Raw genomic sequence first — 19,336 nt, forward strand, 5'->3', positions numbered from 1 at the left:
GAAAATAACTCCGGAGTGAGTCAGTCATGCTCCTCCTGCTTAGTCACCTGTAGTGCTTCTTTCCAGACACACCGGAGATGGAGAATAAGATGCCTGCCTGCCTGCCTGCCTTCCACCCACCTCCTCCTCCTGACAAGCAGTTATAAAAAGGAGAGATGGGGCAGAGTTTTAGGAGACAATCTTCGCAGATGCAAGTTTTCCAGAGGAACAGAGCTGACAGTAGCCCATTTGCTCATGTTTCCCACCCCCTCCTGCCGCCCCCTGCACGGTTTTATTTCTCAATTAAATCATCCTGAATCAACCTGCTCATTTGCTGTTTTAAGTTCCTCTGATGGTGCCCTGCAATTTTGACATCGTAGGGAGTTGCCATGGAGAACAGGGTGATGTCATTGACACAAAAAGCACTGAATTTACAAATACGACAGGAACAGAGCTATTTATAAAGAGCTGCTTTTCTCCCCCCTCTCTTTGCTGGGGTGGGTGGAGGCAAAGGCAGCAGTTCCATTCTTGATGTTCCTGTCAACAAGTCTAAGAAATGAATTTTCTTGTTAGAAAATATTCTGAGCCCTTGAAATTGCTGAATGCTGTCAGCTTTTGGACTTCATTCATTAGAGCTGGATTTAGCTTTCCGGCTCATAGCTATTTTTGAGGTCATATAACATTTCATATTTGTATAGTAACTTCTAGCCTGAAAAATACATGCAGCATTACTGAAATTCAGCCACTTCTGAAAGGAAGGTCAATAGCACGTGACAACTAGATAGACAGATATCCTCTTTTATGTAAAAGCTTCATATTGCTTTTAAGCACTTTGGATAATAGCTGTGACTTGTTTTTGCCCTGACCATGTGGGAAGCTATTGTATATTAATGCAACCTTTATATAATAAAGCATTTAATGCATATAAAAATTGCAAAGCACAGAAGAGACAGAACAAGGGAAGACAATTAATTTAGACATGAACGAAAATCATTTTAGCATGCATTTAGAATAAATTGGAGGAAGAAACGGTGGTTTAAGAATGTGACAGAAAAGCTATGATAGATGTCAAAATAGTATTATTTACATGCACAGCACCCAAAACAAACATGCAGCCATGCATCAAACTGAAATCTGCAACAACAACGATGTTGCAAAAAGCTGAATGCTAAGCAGAATTATTTCACCAAGATATAGTTCAAGGTCCTAAATTCAGATTTGAATTCTATCCACTCAAATAAAATAGCTTAGTTTTAGTTGGAAGTCAACTGCAAGTAGAACAATTACACTCCAGTTTAAACAAACAACAGCATCAGTCAGAGCAATGGTTCCCCAATTTTAATCTCTGGATATGAAGTAACACCAAAACCAAACCATATTCTGGTGCAATGTTACTGGTTACGTTGTACCTTTTAACCATTCAGAAGTACTTCAGGGATGGGAGCAATAGCAATTACTAGTCCAAATGGAGGTTAGGAAACCAGCAACTAAACGCATCAAAGCATCTGTTACTTTGTTTTTATGAACTACTTCTCCTCCACAGAAGTGAGATACATTTATAAAAAACACAAACACATCTATATATGAAGATACACATAAAAGTATAATAGCAGTTTTTTGAAACAGGAAAAATGCATCGCTTAAGTGGTTTGTCCAGTATCACATGCAAAGCCAGGAGAAATGCTGACAGTGGAAGGTAGGTCTTCAGTCTGGAACGCTGTTTGTCTTAGGAATAGAAGTTTAACAAAACTACAAATGCTAGAAACATTAACAGGGCTTTCTCAAAGCATCCACAGATCCAACAGCTTGACTTTTAACTAATGAAATAGCAAGAAGAGTCTGGACAAGCATGAAGTTTTTTTGTTTTGTTTTGTTTTTACCTCTCCTTTATAACAAGGCTGACTACTGGAACACCATTTCCAAATTTGCCCTCTCCCACTTGAGGGGTACCGGTGTGAATTTACTAGGGAAGTGAGGAGAACTGTAACTCTCCTCCATGAGCCTCATCCAACGCAACGTGTGTTCCTGATCACGTGGCAGCCCCCCTTGCCCTTTCCCCTCCACCCATATTGCTACACATCCATTTCTGGGAAGGATATTGATACGTCAGGAAAGATCAGCCAGAAAGACACAGGAATGTTCACAGGAGCGAAGAATATGCCGTATTGTGAAAGATCACAGAAACTTAAGCTGTTTGACTTGTAATAGAGAAAGTTATGAAGGGAATTTTGCTCACAATCTAGTAGTACTTAGGTGTACAGCTCCCTTTCATAAAAACCTCATCAGTTTAGTGGATAAGAAGTAGAAAACATTTTGATCTTGGTGCACGGAGCACATGCGTAGCTGAAATGAATGCTCCTAAGCCAGGAGTGAGGAAGGTAGCTCCAATATTCAATTGTGTGGCACTTATCTAACTGAAGGAGCTAAGAATAGGATCATACAGAATTTTCCATGGTTATCTAGCGCAGCAGGTGAAAAAAAATACACTTTCCCAGGAGATGAGGGGGAATAATAATTTTTTTAAATCCCATAAAGTGGAATATTCCTATTACACTTTTCCCATATGTTAAACAAATGAGAGCCTATCTTTACAGCTGCCCGCACCAGTCGTCAGTAATGTTTTCTGTTTCAGGCTAAGCAAGACTGCTTTCAGCTGACATGTGTTTTACATCCTGATATAAAAATTGCTGCTTTCAGTTGCACAGGATCTAAGCAATAGTTTCCAAGATATAAGGAAGAACGTGGCATGCTTCACTAAAGCTACATAGAGAAAAGTCTTTTATGGCTCCCCTGCAAACAAAGCAGGGGCAGATAAGGTGCCACTACAACAACTGCGTACTTACAGTTTAAAAGATCTTGGATTTAACCCCCCAGCATACTTATCTTTTTTAGCAGGATAGCAGCAGATGAAACCACAGGCAGATACTAATAAAAGGATAAGTTGTAGCCAGGTCACTTCATAATACAGGTAAAGAACTAATCCAGTTTGGCTCTTTATGGAGCAGATACAGATCTAATGGGGTGGCAGAATGGTCTAGAATGCCTTTACTGGATCTATTTTGACAGGTCATCTAGGAAATGCATCAAAAAGCCATCTGCAGCCACCACTGAATTTTGCAGTTCTCCAGCACTTCCTTGCCTACAAAACGATTCCTGAGCGAATGATTATTTAGAGTATTATGCTACATCAAAATACATTACTACTCCAGCTTCAAGAAAGGAACTATATAATTCAAGAGATACTAGAGAAGTGTGCGCCTAGAGAATTAAAAGCGCTGGCAAAGCAAACAGAAGGTCAGCGCAGAAACTAAACCGAAGACTAACATTTGCCTTTTGTAAGCATTCTGTCACTTAGCTGCTGATCCTGCTTTGCAAATCACGCTTCCTTATCAATTGGGAGCCATGGGATCAATAATTCAAAAGCTTTGGATAGGACTTATAACAAAAAGAGAGTAAGGATCAAGTATTTATAGAGCCAACAGAAGGAACCAGGTTCTTCCCAGAGCCTACTGAATGACCTCAGTGTTACATTCTGGTTTAATAATTTAAAATATTTTACCAGATAAAGAATTAAGGGAAATGAAACCTCCTTATTTCTCAGTTTTCTAAAACATGGCATTCTGCTAGATGAATTCAGCAGAGAGGAGAAATGACTGTAAAGTAATATGAACCAAGAGAATGAAACAGTTAAAGGAGCTTCAGTCTTCCTTCAGCAATCTTTAAGGGCAATCTTTCTGAGCGCATGCACATTAGTGTAACTGCAGTGCCCATAGCCCTGGGCTAAATGACAGGCTCTAACCACCAATTCTCAAGACCACAGCCAAATAACTCACTTAGAATACGAACACTGAGCTTTTGTACACCTAAACATCACTGGGAAATTTACTAGTGCAAAGCACGAAGTGCAGCTCCTCAGAAGTTACAGTTTAGCCCAAAGCTATTTTGGAATATTAATTATTTGGGAAATCAGCAGCAGCACAGAGGAAAGATTTAGAATTGTTTGCTGATGCACATGTAGGAGACAATTTGTCTACTTTCAAAAATATCCATACATTTTATAAACTAAAAAAAATAAAAAGGATCTAACTCATGGTAGGTTATGGAGTAAAAAAAGTCTACTATGAATATGGTGTCATTAGCATATCAAGTTTTAATTCCAATGAAAAGACTTCCTTGAAATGAAAAAGTGTTCCCTGATGGTGTCATGAACCACGCAGAATTAATTAATGCACAGAATCCACAATTTGGAAGACCAGTCTACTTTCAGTAGCCAAACTGAATGACACATGAAATGTAAATTGACAGTGTCCTTCATAAAAAATAATTTGGATTTTTTTGGTTCAATAATTCTTTCAATTTTAGACCAGAGATAGGACCACTGGCTCGCTACAGTCTTTTTTAAAAATTTTATCATGATTTTACCGTCTCTTCTCAACTCAAACAGCAAAACATCAGTGAGGATGATGAACAGCCTGCTTAGTTTCTTATGTTAGACTATTACAATGTGGTGAAAGTGATACATCCAATAGGTAGAAAATAATGGAAGTCAAATTTCAAATTAATACAAAGATACTAGGCACTGGAATAATTCAACATACTGAAATAGTTCAAAACCTTCCAAACATTCAGATTCAAATCGCATCAGTGTTCACAGTATCCAGAATGCTACTTTCTGGGAACAAGAGGAAACTTGCTCTTTGGAGAGCCATAAAAATAAGAATTCCTGTGTCCAACCTGCGGGACCAGCCTACTGGGAGCACACTCCGGCCATGTCCTAAATGCAGAGATAAGATTTTAGTGTCCACTCTTTATGCCCGTCACATGGGAGAGGAGCTCTGCTAGTCTGGCATACCAGGGGATCAATACTGCTGTGCAGGCTAGATGTAGCCCTCAACATTTGGATCCTACATATGTCCAAAGTTTGGCAAATTCTTAAATGTTTTGCAGAAAGAAAGCCTGATGAGTCATAAACAGTTTTGCTTTGTCCCATACTATTGTCCCATGTAAATTTAAGGCTACTGGTGTAATCCCACCAAGTTACCTTTATGTGTTGCCGAATTTTTGTTATTTTTTAAACAGTTCTGAAATTATATGAATCCATAACAGAGGCTATAAACAAGAAAAAAAATACATATAAAAATAAAATAAGCTCAATGACATTCTGCCTTTAATTCTGGATCCCCCCCTCCCTTTCCACTTAATTTAACACAGTAGAGAACATTATTATAATTCTTGCTATTTCTGAATCAAAGCAGATAAGCTATAGGAAGAGAGGAAAGGGGGAGTCATAGGAATACCAACAAATTGTTTCAAAGAACAAGTTAGGTAAAAACCTATCCTTTCTTCAAGTCTTTGTCCATATGGATCTCTCTTTTCTTAACCATGAGCAGCTTGACAGTAGAATAGCCCAGGACTCCTAGTTGCTACTACATTTTTAAGAATTACAGTGACTTATCCCAGTGGAAGACAATATAGAAGAGGATACCATTCATTGTTGGATCCAATTAAACACTCTTGGCTGAAACAACACCTGCTAGGGGCAGAATAACAAAGAGACTGTATTTAGAAAAAGAGTTCAGAGAGGATTTCTTAAAGACCATAGGAATTACAATAAGGCTTCAGGACATAGAGGCTCCTGAATGAGAGGACAGATGTGAACTAGTCCTTCCAGAAATTTTAAAATAATGATGATCATTTTGTAGGAAAACAAACAACCCCCCCCCTAAGAATCTCTTGAACTGCTGAAAAACCACCAGGCTAGGACTATGATGTAGAATTTCCTACACTTGGAAAAGGAGATATAGAGACCAATAAGCAAGTCTGGCAGATGAGGAAGAGAGCTCAATACTGGAGAGACAGGAGTAATACATACAAAAATAACTCCAGTAGTCTATCAGCAGACAGGCATTCCAAGTATTCCATAGTTCCAGGTGAGAGTTATCTATTTTGGGGGGCTGGTTGCTGCACGCAGGGCTAGTCTGTGAAGTGCACGTTCCAGGGCATCCTAGAACTTCTGAATAAATTCCAAGCTCTGACCTGCTGTACCCTTGTCCTTCACCGTAGCCTGCGCAGAACCTTGGCTGTAGCACAAGCCTCATGAAGAACAAGAAAGAAGTAGGGGTAGGGTTGTCTCCTGTTCTCTTCCCACTTTTTCTGGCCAGACAGGGACAGATCTGAAGTTCTGAGTATTGCTGCTGACATACGGATCAGGGAGGGCCAGGGAGAGAGAGAGAGAAGGAAAAATCAAGATTCTCAAGCCTGAGAAGATCTACATGTGCTTTCCAGCAGTCTCCAACATTACAAAACAGTTCCATTCCCCTGACTTTTCTTGTCAAACACTTGTGATGCTATTGAAACATCTTAGACAAGCAAAGAAATGAGAAAGGTGTGCCCCAAAGATTCAGCCTTCCTATTGCAGGTTACCCAGATAAGAGAAAAACATTAAACGGACTGTAACATCATTCCAAGCACAGTATCATACTTAACATCCAGGTTGTACTGAAGAAAGTTAAATACTGACACAATAGCCTAAGAGTAGGATATTTTTGCTGTATTTCCAATTAATACCATACACGCAAAAAACCTTTAGATACAAATGAAAAGCAGACTATGCAGGAATGGCAACATTCTTGGGCATCACGCAGATTTCTCCCCCCCCCCCCTTCAAATACATGAAATTTATTCCATTTTCCAGTTTTAAAGAAGGAGATTTTATTAGAAGGTTCTTTTTTTTAGCATTATTGTTTTTCTGGGAGATTGAAATAGTACATCTGCTTCTACAGTTCTGTCCCTCACCTCCTACGTTTACAGAAGAGGTCTTCCAGGTTCTGAAACTTAAGCATATATTTGCCAAATTCATTAGGCACTTCAATTCAACTGACATTCACATTCGTAAACATCAGACAACCTGTACAGTTGGTGGATATAACACAAGTTAAAGAAATATTCTGCTGAAAACTTTTAGAGCAATTCACATAAGCAAGGTAGCCTTGATTATTTTTTTTTTTTTAATTAGGGTTTGGGTTTTTCAGATTAGATGATATAAAAGGGTAGAACTAAAGACAACATAAGTAGAACGGCTGTGTTAGATTTCAAGTATATGGCATTTCCCCCAGGTAACAGTCAACTTGGCACCTTTCTATCCAGATGTCAATGGTATTACTTTCCGGTTAGGACAGGCTATAAGAAAGTATTCAAGTGCAAAAGTTCTTATTGAAAACGGCCAAACATATCTACCCTCGAATCAGGTCTGAAGTCTATTATTAATTAGCATTAGCAGGCACAAAGCAATGTTTTGCAGGTAACAAACTGTCTGCCTCCAGCCTTGGCCAAGTCATTCCTAAGCACTTCTTAAATTGTTGTGTAAAAGAGACGTGCTCATGGGCATCATAGGCCAAGATACTGTAGATCCAAATAGGACAGTCATGAAGTAGGAGACCAGTCTTGCCCACGAGATGCTTGGAGATCAAAACAGACCTAACATTCACAGAGGAAGCTTTAGTGAGGGCTAAGATGACAAGAGGCACCGCAAACAATGGAGGGGAGGGGAAAACTTATGTCTGACATCCAGGCCCTAGAAATCCCCAAAAATTTAGCACTGACAAATACAATGATGGAACTGAAGCTATTCCAAATTTTATATACTGCTTATTATATGAATAAGACTGTACTAAAGGAAGTCAGTCAAAGGAATATAATGGATCATGATTGTGTAAAAGTTTTGTTTCCCAAACAATTGCACAGATACACAGCAGGGATGTCTGAGAAAGCTTGCACTGATATGGAAAAGCAGGTCTATCAGCTCATAGTGTAGGGCAGAGCCTGGTGCAAGTGGAAGAGCTGCAGCATTCTAACTTAGTAGTTAGGAACAAGAAGCAGAAGAGGGAGATTGCTGCAATTTCTTTTCATAGTTCTTCTAATTTCTTTTTTGTTTCTCATAGAAGTCTTAAATGCCATTACTAAATGTTTCTCATTTACAGCACTGGGGAAGTCAGGAGTTTCAATAATTTGCTATTTATGATAGATGGAGGTGCTCATGTTATCTGGGATACACATGCAGAGTAAGGAGTCATTCTCTTAGGCAGCTGGTCCAGCATAGTCTTATTAGATGAAGAACGGCTAGCATGCTTTTTGCTCAGAAAGAAAACAGAAGCCAGGTCAAAGAGTAATTATGTAGGCTTTCAGCTTTAAAGCAGGCTTTATAAAGGCAAATAGATTCAGTTACAGATTTGAAAGATCTGAGAAGCAAACTTCCTTTAGTAAACTTCAGCTAAGAGCTCTTATCTGTGCATTCAAAGAAGCAGCTTTTGAGAACAGTCTGAATAAGGACATTCCTACTTCAGGTTTATAAATGAGGTGAAGCGACAGTCCTTCTGCGCTGGCTAGAAATGTGTCTTTTTCAGAAAAGTCCTTAGGATGATCAGATACTTTGCTATGAAAGCCAGGTAGATTAGCAAGAAACACCCATAAGAATACTGCAGGATATAAACTGAAAAGGCTGAAGATAAGAAGACAATGAGTGAGAACCCCCAGGCTTCATCTAAAAGATAAGTTCAATACCAGGGAAAGACAGTTTGAAACCCGTTTTAACCAATAAGAAGTGCAAACACGCATGCAAGTCCTTCCGCCACTGCTGACAGCAGTTAACACAGTGCATAGCTCCCAGCTGCCCTACCAGTGATCTTTGCTCCAGCCTCTGGCTAGAGAAAAATCATCATATTTCATCTACTTGCTCAATGTATGGTTAACTGATGACTTGTATTATAGAAAGCAGTATCTGAGGCATTTCTGGACGAATTTCTTCATCAGCAGTATACACTAGGAAACATTAAAGCGTGTCTATCAGTGCATTTAGCTAAATTTCTGAATTACAAGAGGGTGTAGTCTTCATGAGGGGACTATAAAGAAGTATTAGGCCCCTGGGAGAGCAAGGGCAGCACAGGTCAAAGCACTAGGATTAGTATGCAGAAAGAACAGGAAAGGAGAGGGTGGCTTGTAACAACTTAAAAAATCTGGAATTATGATTGGGAGAAGAATTTAAAGGTATAAAACACACAGACAAAGGAAAATTAAACAGAGAACTACCATGACCAGAGAATTTGACTAAATAGAAAAAAAAAAAGTTTAAAGCCAGTTTAGTTTTATTACTAGTGATGCTGCCTTCTCCTCTTGCATCCATACATGAGAGAAGCTGTGAAGAAATAAACCATGCGTCTACACTTAAGTTCCTCTACACTAAGGTACATAGCATCTTGGTTTTGGATCCTGTAAATTCTGTTCACTCTCAAATAAAATGAATACAAGGCTTTGTATCAGTTTCAAGTATATGATGCACAAAAGGTTAACATAAATATCTGTCAAAAAAAAAACCAACAAACTTTAGCACATATGGCAGTTTTAGCCTTCAAAGAGATTTCTGACAGATGCTGAATCCAGTCAGGAACTCTAGCCCCCGAGAGAGTAAATAAAACATGTTAGCTTTTAGAAGCAAAAGCTTTAAGTATGCATCTTTTTCACCATGACTTCATCTAGTTTTCCTATGACAATCCATGAGTGCATATCTCAAGTAGAAACATTCAAGCTGTGTTTAAGTGTCCAGAAAGTCTTGCATAGTTATGAAAGCTGCCACCAAATGAGAGCCTTTTGCTTCTAGCAGTCACAAACAATTCCCAATCAGGCAGAAACGCTCCACTGTGGACACTAATCAAGTCTTTTGAAGCCATCTGACAGTAGTGTTTAACAAGGCAGAGATGCTATCAAAATACAACTTTATTGATTAAACAGTGATTAAAAGCAATACTATAAACCAACTACAGGTAGGACAAAGACTTCAGAGACTGCAGTATGAACTAGGTATTAAACACATTTTAAGGAGCTATACAGGAAAGGGGAAGGAGGGTAGTTATGACAGCCAGTTTTCTCTAGCAAACCACTTGGACACAGACTAGATCGTGTAGCAGGCTTAGGAGGCTATCTATGCACTGATACAATATGTGTCCTTTAGCAGGTCCCATGTAAAGTATTGCAGAAACAGCTACCATCATTGTTCATGCTTACATTTGAAAATAAATAAAAAGTTAACAACAAATTCCCCTATATAACACAAAACAGATTTGTCCTCTATGAAATCAGAGGAAGTCCTCCAAGAGGAAAGTTTCTCCCAGTGCTGCTAAGGATTCACAGAGACGTTCTTGGAAACGGCTGTCAAACATGCCACTTATTTCCTCTCTTAGCTCCCTCAGCAGAGGCACTGTGGACTTACCATCCGCATTCAGAATTCTCCCAAAAAGTTTACTCCAGAAATCACTGCCAACAGTCCTAAAACAGACAGAGTTGTTTTCAGTGAAACAGTATGTCATACAGGACATGTCTGTTAAGACTTCTATTTATATTCAGTTCTAAATGCCCTTGGAAGACTCAGTCTAAAACAATATTTTCATTCACAGGAATGACTGTAAAGGGAAAGTAGAAGCGTTCCGTTAAAGTTTATATGTGCATGCCCTTCTTTCTCCAGGAGGCTTCTGTGTAGCAACTAGACCGTCAGTCCATTTCACAGGTCTAGCAAAACACCATTGTTACACTGTTACCTCTTGTAGTGTACCTGACCACTCTTCTCCTTCACATGGAGCCAAGAGGCTTTTAGATGAGTTACTAAGAGGATTCTTTGAATCCAGCAAGTTGGCAGATTTCTTTCATGAAAAAGGGGTAGATAAATCTTAAAGTACTCCCCCATTTGCAAGCTGAGTAGTTCGCAGGTCAATATTAAAGGAAAGCCACATGAGAAATATGAAAAATGAGTGGTGTACAGCCAGTCTGACTCCCCTTTCTTCCCCATCCATCTGTCAGAGCTCTCCTATAGATAGCATTTCAAAGACAATAGTAATAAATCCCCTGTCTCGCAGATATACCCACATAACATGAACAAAAAGGTTAAGTGACTTATTAAAGTCTGGAAAAATGGCATTACAGCTAACCCTTTGTTCTTCAGTCTTGCACTGAAGTCCATAGACCATGGTGCTTCAGACTACTGAAGCGCTTTTTCCCCCTCAAGGTAGGAGTTACATTGGCTTTTCAACAAATTATCTGCCTCTGCTTTAGGCAAGTGGCTGGCAAAACAGCAGCCATGGTCTCAGAAGGGATCTGGCTTGTACTGTTACACTAATAACTCTTACATTTTCTAAAATAGTAATCATACAGAGCACAACAGAAAACATGTGAGACTTGAGGCTATTTGCCTCACAGTCTTAGTCAAGTAAGAGGCATGGCAGAGAAGGTTACATGATGTTAAGGATGTCTAAAGAGTTATCAGCGACTAAAATACTCCTAAAAATTCAAACACAGGTTCTACATGCTAGCTTACATCAGCCTGAACAGATGGATTTTCCTAAAATAGAATGGTGAAAATGGAAGCACTAAAAGACACCTCTGGAACTGAAAATCTCCAAGTCCACTTTCTAATGATGGTAACATGCTAGAATCCCTTGTCCTTAAACACAGATTAAAGTCAACCTTTAGTGTTGAAAGATGAGCGAAGAAACTTGATTGGAATTCACATTCTACCTTTCCAGAGGTCTTTGTTACAATGTTAAATTGAAATGTTTTGCATTAATTCTGTTAGTTTGCAAGGGGGTTCTGCTTTGTGGTGTTCCATGTGCCCTGGATGGCCAGGTTCATATTTTGTCCCATTGTTCTCGTATTTTGTTGGATTGGTATTAAGATTAGTAGAATGTCTGGTAGAGCCACTATCTTCAAATTTGCTTAATTTTTTTTATTAAAAAAATTTTTAACTCCTTTTTTAAACCCTTTTCTATGGTTAATGAGGTAAAGGCTCCTGCATTCATGTAAGTCAGCCTTCATGTAAGCACCTTCTTTTTATTTCTCACTCCCTAAATCCTCAGAACATTCTTCCAGGAAAGTAATCCTGTCAACATAATCCTCAAACATTCCAAGTCACTTGTTAATTCCGTCCTTTCTGCTAAAAGTTCCACAAGATCTTTAGAAAAGAAAAGCAGAATCACTAAGAGCCATAGTAAAAATGTCCTGGGTCTTCACAGGCCTTGCAAGTATCACTGCCATGCTTGGCTGCATTCAAAGGAAAAAGCTCAAGATTAACCAGTATCTATCAACTGACTCTTCTCCCAGGGAAACGCTTCAACTGTGTTGCCCCTTCTGGAGGATGAAGGCTCCCTGCAGCAGGGAATCTGTTTGTCAGAGATTACTTGAGAACTTATTAAAAGCTTCAAATTGGCTGGAGGAAAAGTAGTCAATTAATAGGAGCCAAGCATACTGAACGAGCCAAGTCTTAATGCAAGGCTATGCCAAAGACGACAGATTTGGTGCAAATTCTTTATTCCTGCATAATGAAATATCCAGTTTACAAGATTGATGCCACATTTCGGTATAAAATGCATAACTAAAGCACCTATACTAAAGTTTCCTGGAATTTCCGATACTGAAAAATAAGTGTAGAAGATCAGTAATGATAGATCTATCACATTTTCAGCATTAAGGTGGAAAACAGGATGGAAAATGGAAATTTCTTACTTGTATTTGCACTTCCAACACTGACACATAAACAGATGTACCCAAGTGAGAGATGATCCATGGCACCCCTGTTCCAGTCCCCAGCGTTCTGGGACATACAACTCATGCCTAGGCTTTGCCCTCCTCCTCCAAAGTCTCTATCCACTTCACAACTCTCAATCCCCGTGCTACCCAAATCTCCTTCCAGATTTTACCTCTACCCAGAATCCCATTTCTCTGAACACTGTCATCAACCTTGACCCAAACTCCTTTCCAACTGACCTCTCCCCTCCAAGCTCCCCATAATGGTCAGTCCTACCCTTCCAAACTCAAAACTTCCTATATCTGCTACTCAGCTCCTCCTGCTCCAATTATTCAGATGGTTAGGCTATTTTTCCTCATACCTACATCCTGATCAGTCTCTAACACCCTGTGCCTACCCTTCAACTGAGCCCTCGTTTGGCCCCATCTGCTGCAGCTCAATTTCTTCTCTGGTAAAATAAAAATAAGACAAACTCCAAAAAACACACACCACACACAGAGACAGCAACACTTACTAGAAAACTATCCCAACAGAATATTGGGGAAAAAAAATGGACATGTCCTGATAAAAATGAACATACAGCAGTCCTATTTTACAGAGCAGGTCATATTTACTTAGCTCAAAAATAAGAAGTGTTGGGATATCTGTCAGTACGGAGTAAAAGCCAGTCTGCATTGATGATTTAGCCATTAATTGCTTTTTAGTATTTCTAAAACTAAAGCAGTAAGATACGTATTTACTGCCAACCTATAGATCAGTAGTATCCTTCTCTTCAGAAAAGTCACCCTTGGTGATTTTTTTTCTTTGCAGCCAGTAGAGCAAGTTGATCATCTGAAGAATAAAAAGCTTCAGGGTGCAGTATAGAATGCATAGCAAGTACTCAGTAGAAGCCTGCTAGAGCCTTGTAACTATTGGTATCAATCTGTAATAATAGGTAGCAAACATATGCGCAAAATAAAGAAAAAATCATTTCCCCACCCCGTGTACAGCTCAGGAAGATAAGATTTTTTTTTCCCCCCGCAAAGGTTGAATACAACAAACATTAGGGAGGCATAAGCAATGCAGGTTGCTAGGGAACTGGACAACTCCCATACTGGTAGCATATTCTCTTTAAGTGATGGTTCTAGAGAAGTATATCCACACACTGAATGTAGCTAATATACCATGATCCTGAATGCAGACAGCTCTCAAGTAGAGTTTATCTCATAAGCAGAGTGCTCTGGAATATCCTTAGGAAATGCTAAGGCAGAAAAACTCTGCAAGATATGACTGATGAGATGAACAGGTACTTACTTTAAGAACAAACAAAGGGTAGATGAATGCAGAGTAATTTTGTAGCCAAAACATGAGGCTAAAAGGCAGCAGTAGAAATTAATAACTGGGGACTAATACCACATCCAGAAAAAGAATGGTTGCCCATGCAGCTTAAATTATACATGCACAAGAAGGAAAATAATTAAAATTATACTGTTCCTGCAATAGTTACAGACAGAAGCCTGGCATCAGTGTCTTTTTAGCCCTGCAATAGAGCCTAGAATGAAAGAGCAGAAAATCCAAAAAATCTCCATATCTAAAGCAACATGTTCATGTCATTTCTTTCTCACCACCCACACACATAAAAAACTTCTCCAAGCTTGGTCTGTCAAGTCAAGAGAGACTAAGGCAGTCTGGTCTGAAAGGAGAGGAAAAAAAAAAAAAAAGTACAAAATTCATCTTAACTGCTCTGTAAGGCTCATTCAGCATAAAACTGTCTCAAACATAGTACTACAGTCCATAGTACATGTTTGAGTATGTTAGTTATAGTACTTAATGTTTGTATAGTACTTAATGCGTTACAGTACTTAATGTTTGACTACAGAGTACTCGAACACTAAGTACTATAACTTTTGAAGCTACTGGACTCGTTCATTGTAATCCTCCACAGAACACAGTGCTGTTGTTGCCAAGAGCATAAATTCTGCACTTTAAGCTTTGAAGATGGTACCACTGTAAAGAAAGCAAAGGAAGTTAGAAGAACCCTGTTCCTTCCCAGCAGCCCCCCCTGAAAAAGGACTTACTTAGACATATTTTGGCTGATTTTCCAGGTGAAATTCTCCTGATAGACCTGGAGATGATCCCCAAACAGCATCAAATGGACTATATCTGCAATGCCAACCAAGTCTACCTGCAACCACAATAAACATCAGAAAGTTGAACTTCTGTTGATTTCTGCAGTCCACTACAGATTTCATACATTGGTACTTTTACTCATTTAAGACTGAATTGGTGTTTGCATTGGAATCATCCAGAAAGCTGCTAAGGAAACAAAAGTGCAAAAAGAAAGATTTTGGTCTTGTTATAAGTTCCTAAATAAGTATAGCAGTCACAGAAACTCAGCAAATCAAGAACAATGCTGCTAGTCTCTTTAAATGCAAAACATGTGATTAGATGAAAAACTAAGATATCCGGCTAAATATAGACTCACCTGATAAGGAAAAGAACTTTTTGCCAGGAGCTGTTGTCCATAAGGGGTCTGAGCTATTGGAAAGCCGTTGGGTAAACTTATTCGAGACTGCAGTCTCAAATCTAGACTGTGAGAGAAATCCACTATCTTCAGAGCACTAGTCATCTCATCATTAGCAAATGGATCGCAGATCCTGTGTAAAGAAAACAAATGATGCGTAAGACAAGCCACCAACATTTTTTTTTTTTTAAACTGGGTAGTGAAGGTGAGTTTAAGCTATGTCAATGCTCCCCTCTGATGGTTAGCTTAAGAACTACTACTAAAAGGACTTCATCCAGAAGTAAGGGGAGCCAGGGGGCAGACTGAAGCTTAGAGATAATACCCATATCTCCAAAGGTGGCTATGGGAAACACTAAAGGGTTAAAGATGATGCTGTTTTGACATTTGTTAATCACCAGAAACACAGCTGGTACTTAACAAGAAAATAGGGTTGTACTTACCTTATTCTTGCTCTTTCGCCCTGAAGATCTCAAAATACTTTATATATGAAAGAATTAAGCTTCATAATACTGTACTAAACCTTCCCTATTCTACACATTAGGGAGAAGAAACACAAAGATGGGGTGGCAGGGAGATGAGAACATCTGGATGGATGACAGAGGATACTGTAAAGCCAACAATATAAACAGAACAAGATTCTTTCTACTATTCGTCCTAAAATACTTCTGGGCAATAAGCCTGCTTTGTACTTTGACTTCATTTATTTATACTAAGGACTTGTCCTAGGATCGTTTCTGCTATCCAAGGAAAAAGAGAAAATGGGGGTGGGGGGAATTCACTATGCTAAATTTGACAGCTAAAGTTGGGTTTGCATTTACCACAGGAAAACAAAAATAAACCTGACAGTAGACCTCCAAGTCCATCAAGCCAGATTCCTACCTATTAGATGACTGTAGGTTAAAAGTAAATTTAAAGTCAATAGCTATTTTTAATATGTCAATGAAGACTAAGAACAACCTCACTGAATTTCTTCTAACAGAAGTGTGTCCGACTCTAGATCATTAGACTTGCCAAAATTGACACCATCCCACACTTAGTTCACAAATTAATATTCTGAGGGATATGTGACTTTATTAACATAGTTTGGGGAAGAGCAAAAAAAAACAAACAAACAAACTAGATCTATTCGTCAAATTACAAGCTGGACTGTAGTGGGAAGGCAAGCAATCTGTTTAGCAACTGGAATATGCAGGCACTCTCATCTGCCCTTCAAGTCTTCTAACTTCTTGTTTTTCAGATATTTAAGACCAAAGGCAACTTATTACCAGTATCTAGTTAGCTGTCCAATACATTTGCTAGTGTTCTCAAATTTCTCTGTTTAATATAACACACATTTTACATCATCATTATATAATATGCTTTTCTATAGAAATAGAGAAAAGAAAGGATTATTCCTAAGCAAAAAGTTTTCACTGCTTTCAGAATACATCGCAGCCTAGAAAACATCTCTGACCCAAAAAACCTGAACTACAATATCAGGACCCTAACCAAAGGAAAGAAATTACAAAAACGCAAGAGCTGTAGCTGAAACTGAGTATATGTCCTCCCATATTTATACAAAGAGACTAACCTGTCTCCCAGAAAGAACACCTCTGGGCTCAGATCTCCATGGACGATCTCTGCTTTGTGGAGCTTCTCTACCACATCCAGAAGATTGTAGACAACCAATATGATAACTTCCTCTGTGATGGCTTTACAGCCACGAATAACGTCCTGAAAATAGGAAATATACATATATCTAAATGCCATTCTACCTCAAATAAAATGGAATATTTGTAGCTCACGTTTTTGTAGTCAGTTGTACAGAGGTAACAGTACTATCCTAAATTTAGTACAATCAGATTTCCCCATGATCACCCTACCAACCAGAATTAAAACAACCATGAGCTCCTAGAGGACGCTATTTTTCAGGAGTGGCCAAAAAAAAAAAAAAAAAAAAAAATTAGGAGGGGGAAATTGAACTGAAGACTGAAATTATTTAATCTTCCCTATGCAATAATTCAAAAACACAATTACCAGACTTTAAGTAAACACAAATCCTTCAGCAAGATGCTAAATGCTGGGACCTTATGCTATGTCATAGCAGACTGGAAGTCTAGAAGATGCCAAGAGAAGCAACTAAGAGTTTTAGATGCAAACCCTATTGTGGAATAGCATGTGGTTCTTGTCTCACGTCACTTGTCACTATCATGACTAAAGAAAAAGTGAAAAATGGGTTTAAATTAGTCTCAGAGAAGCACACAACCTACGAATGAGAAACCAGCCCTATCTAAGGCCATAATAAACAGTCCTAATTTGCATTTAGGTAAAACAAAAAACAGGGGATCTAGACTACAGGATTAAACGTGTGAAACCATCTTCAGGAATGACTGGCAAAACTCACTATTGGTACCCATGAAAAAGACTTCACGTCTTCTACAACTGTACTTTGGTCATCTGTACTGACCCCAAGCGTGAAGCGATTTATATCCCTATGTAGAATAGCACAGCCATCTCGGTACAAGAAACAGCCGCAATTCTCGCTGAAGCTTTGGTCAAAGTCAGTATTCAGACGCTCCTGTAATTGAAGTGTGATGTAAAAATCCCAAGGCACAGGCTGAGAATAAACCTACAGGAAGGCAGAGAAGAACATTTATTTTTGGAATAAAGCAAAAATTGCTCATCTTCATGTTGTCATTTTTTGTTTTCTTTTCCCATTTTACTGTGGAACACATTTTCCACAGTCAGAAACTTTTCATTTATATTGACGATTAGAAAAAGGTTTTCAAATAGCTCACTTCATGCCTGGAATTGAGAAATTAACACCAAATTTACTATATTGTAGGCTAAAATGGCTGATGAAAGTTTAAACTTTTCACATTTCACATATAAATAACAATATGTGTTACCTTTATTGCAAATCCCTTTGCATCCAACTGGGGAAAGTTAGCTGGAACAGCAAAAAACATCTTGTACTCTTCATTGGTCCAATATTCCCGTTTGATACAGTAAGTCTCATTTCCTGTTAGGAAAGTTTACAATTACAAGGTGTCACAGCAAATATATGTGCTCAGCCTATTCAAGCTATTCCCCACCTCCCCAGCATAAAACTTGTGAGGAGAGTGAGCATGAGATGTTCCAAACCAATTTAGAACACAAAGAGATTCCTTGCACTCTAGAAAGTTTGGAAGACTTACCTAGCTCAAATTCTTTCTCCAAGATCATCACAGGCAGAGATCCATTCTCCAAATGAAAGTCTGGAGAAGCAGTCAATGATGCTGGCATAGGATCTAAGAGCTTCTTACGCTGTTCATCACTCCATGAAAACTGAGTTATGTCATCACCTAGGAAGACAAGAAACAAAAAGATGAGCTGAGTCTAGGTGTTGATGCTTTGTGAAATGATCATATCTGATGAGGAAGTGACATGGATATTGCAAGCATTTAGCTGGACTTTATTTGCATACTGATTTCGTGCATTACCTTTCAGCAAGTCAGTTAATCTCTTCCCAATAGTTTCTCATTCCACAAAGTGAAAACAACACTTATCTTTAAAACTATCCTGGAGTATCTCATCTTGATCTCACCAACTATTCTATAGTATATCTTGTAAAAATGTATTTTTCACAGAACAGACAAAACTATGAATTAGATTAGGTACCTCTGCTCAGCCATAGCTGAATCCAGTCTCATAATTTTGAGAATTAACAGTTCCATTTCTAATCTATTTCTAGAGTAAATGCTCAGTTTGTGATTTTTAACTGAAGGGTTTAGTTGAAATTAAACTTTTTTGAATGCAGCAAGGTATGTATGAATAAATAAATAAATAAAAATTAAAACCCCACAAAGCTGGACTCCGACTCAGCTGCTCATTGCAATAGTATGAATTTAATGGGTTTCACCTCCTGGAAAATACATAGAAAAACTAGATGTAGGTCTAGGTTTATTCTCCTGCATAATATGACAGAGAGGAAGTCACTGAACAGATAACTTCATCTTTGTGAGAACTGAGATAGCCTGAAAGTATTGACCTCCAATGATTAGGCAAACTAAAATACAACATAAGTAGATGGCTTCTGCTGACTTCCTCTCCCCAGAAGTCTGAGTAACAACCTTTCACAGTACAAAGATAAGAAACAGTATCACAGCCTAATACTATATAGTATATTATATTTGTATCTATAAATATATATTCATATATATTTATTTGAAAAGTATTGCAGAACAGTTGGAGATCGGCTAGAAAGTAATTCTGTGGAAATGGAACCAGGAAATGTTGTAGGCTAACTGGGTGTTCCACTGTTTCACTAT

The 19,336-nt window shown here is 38.5% G+C and overlaps 1 protein-coding gene across 8 annotated transcripts in view; it reads right to left on the reverse strand.

Moving 5' to 3' along the window:
• Window positions 1-5,339: 5,339 nt before the first annotated feature.
• Window positions 5,340-19,336, reverse strand: part of BUB1B (BUB1 mitotic checkpoint serine/threonine kinase B) — a 29,796-nt gene continuing 15,799 nt past the window's right edge. For 4 of the 8 annotated variants that reach the window (XM_067295822.1, XM_067295819.1, XM_067295823.1 and 1 more), the window contains exons 18-24: window positions 18,224-18,370; window positions 17,936-18,048; window positions 17,494-17,655; window positions 16,618-16,760; window positions 15,009-15,180; window positions 14,602-14,708; window positions 9,730-10,296 (exon numbers count right to left, since the gene is read on the reverse strand). In XM_067295822.1, coding sequence (XP_067151923.1) covers window positions 10,107-10,296; window positions 14,602-14,708; window positions 15,009-15,180; window positions 16,618-16,760; window positions 17,494-17,655; window positions 17,936-18,048; window positions 18,224-18,370 — 1,034 coding nt within the window. In that variant the 3' untranslated portion in view covers window positions 9,730-10,106. The other 4 variants (XM_067295826.1, XM_067295825.1, XM_067295824.1 and 1 more) reach the window with 4 other exon arrangements.

This window comes from Apteryx mantelli, chromosome 4, assembly GCF_036417845.1.
Source record: "Apteryx mantelli isolate bAptMan1 chromosome 4, bAptMan1.hap1, whole genome shotgun sequence".
NCBI lineage: Eukaryota > Metazoa > Chordata > Aves > Apterygiformes > Apterygidae > Apteryx > Apteryx mantelli.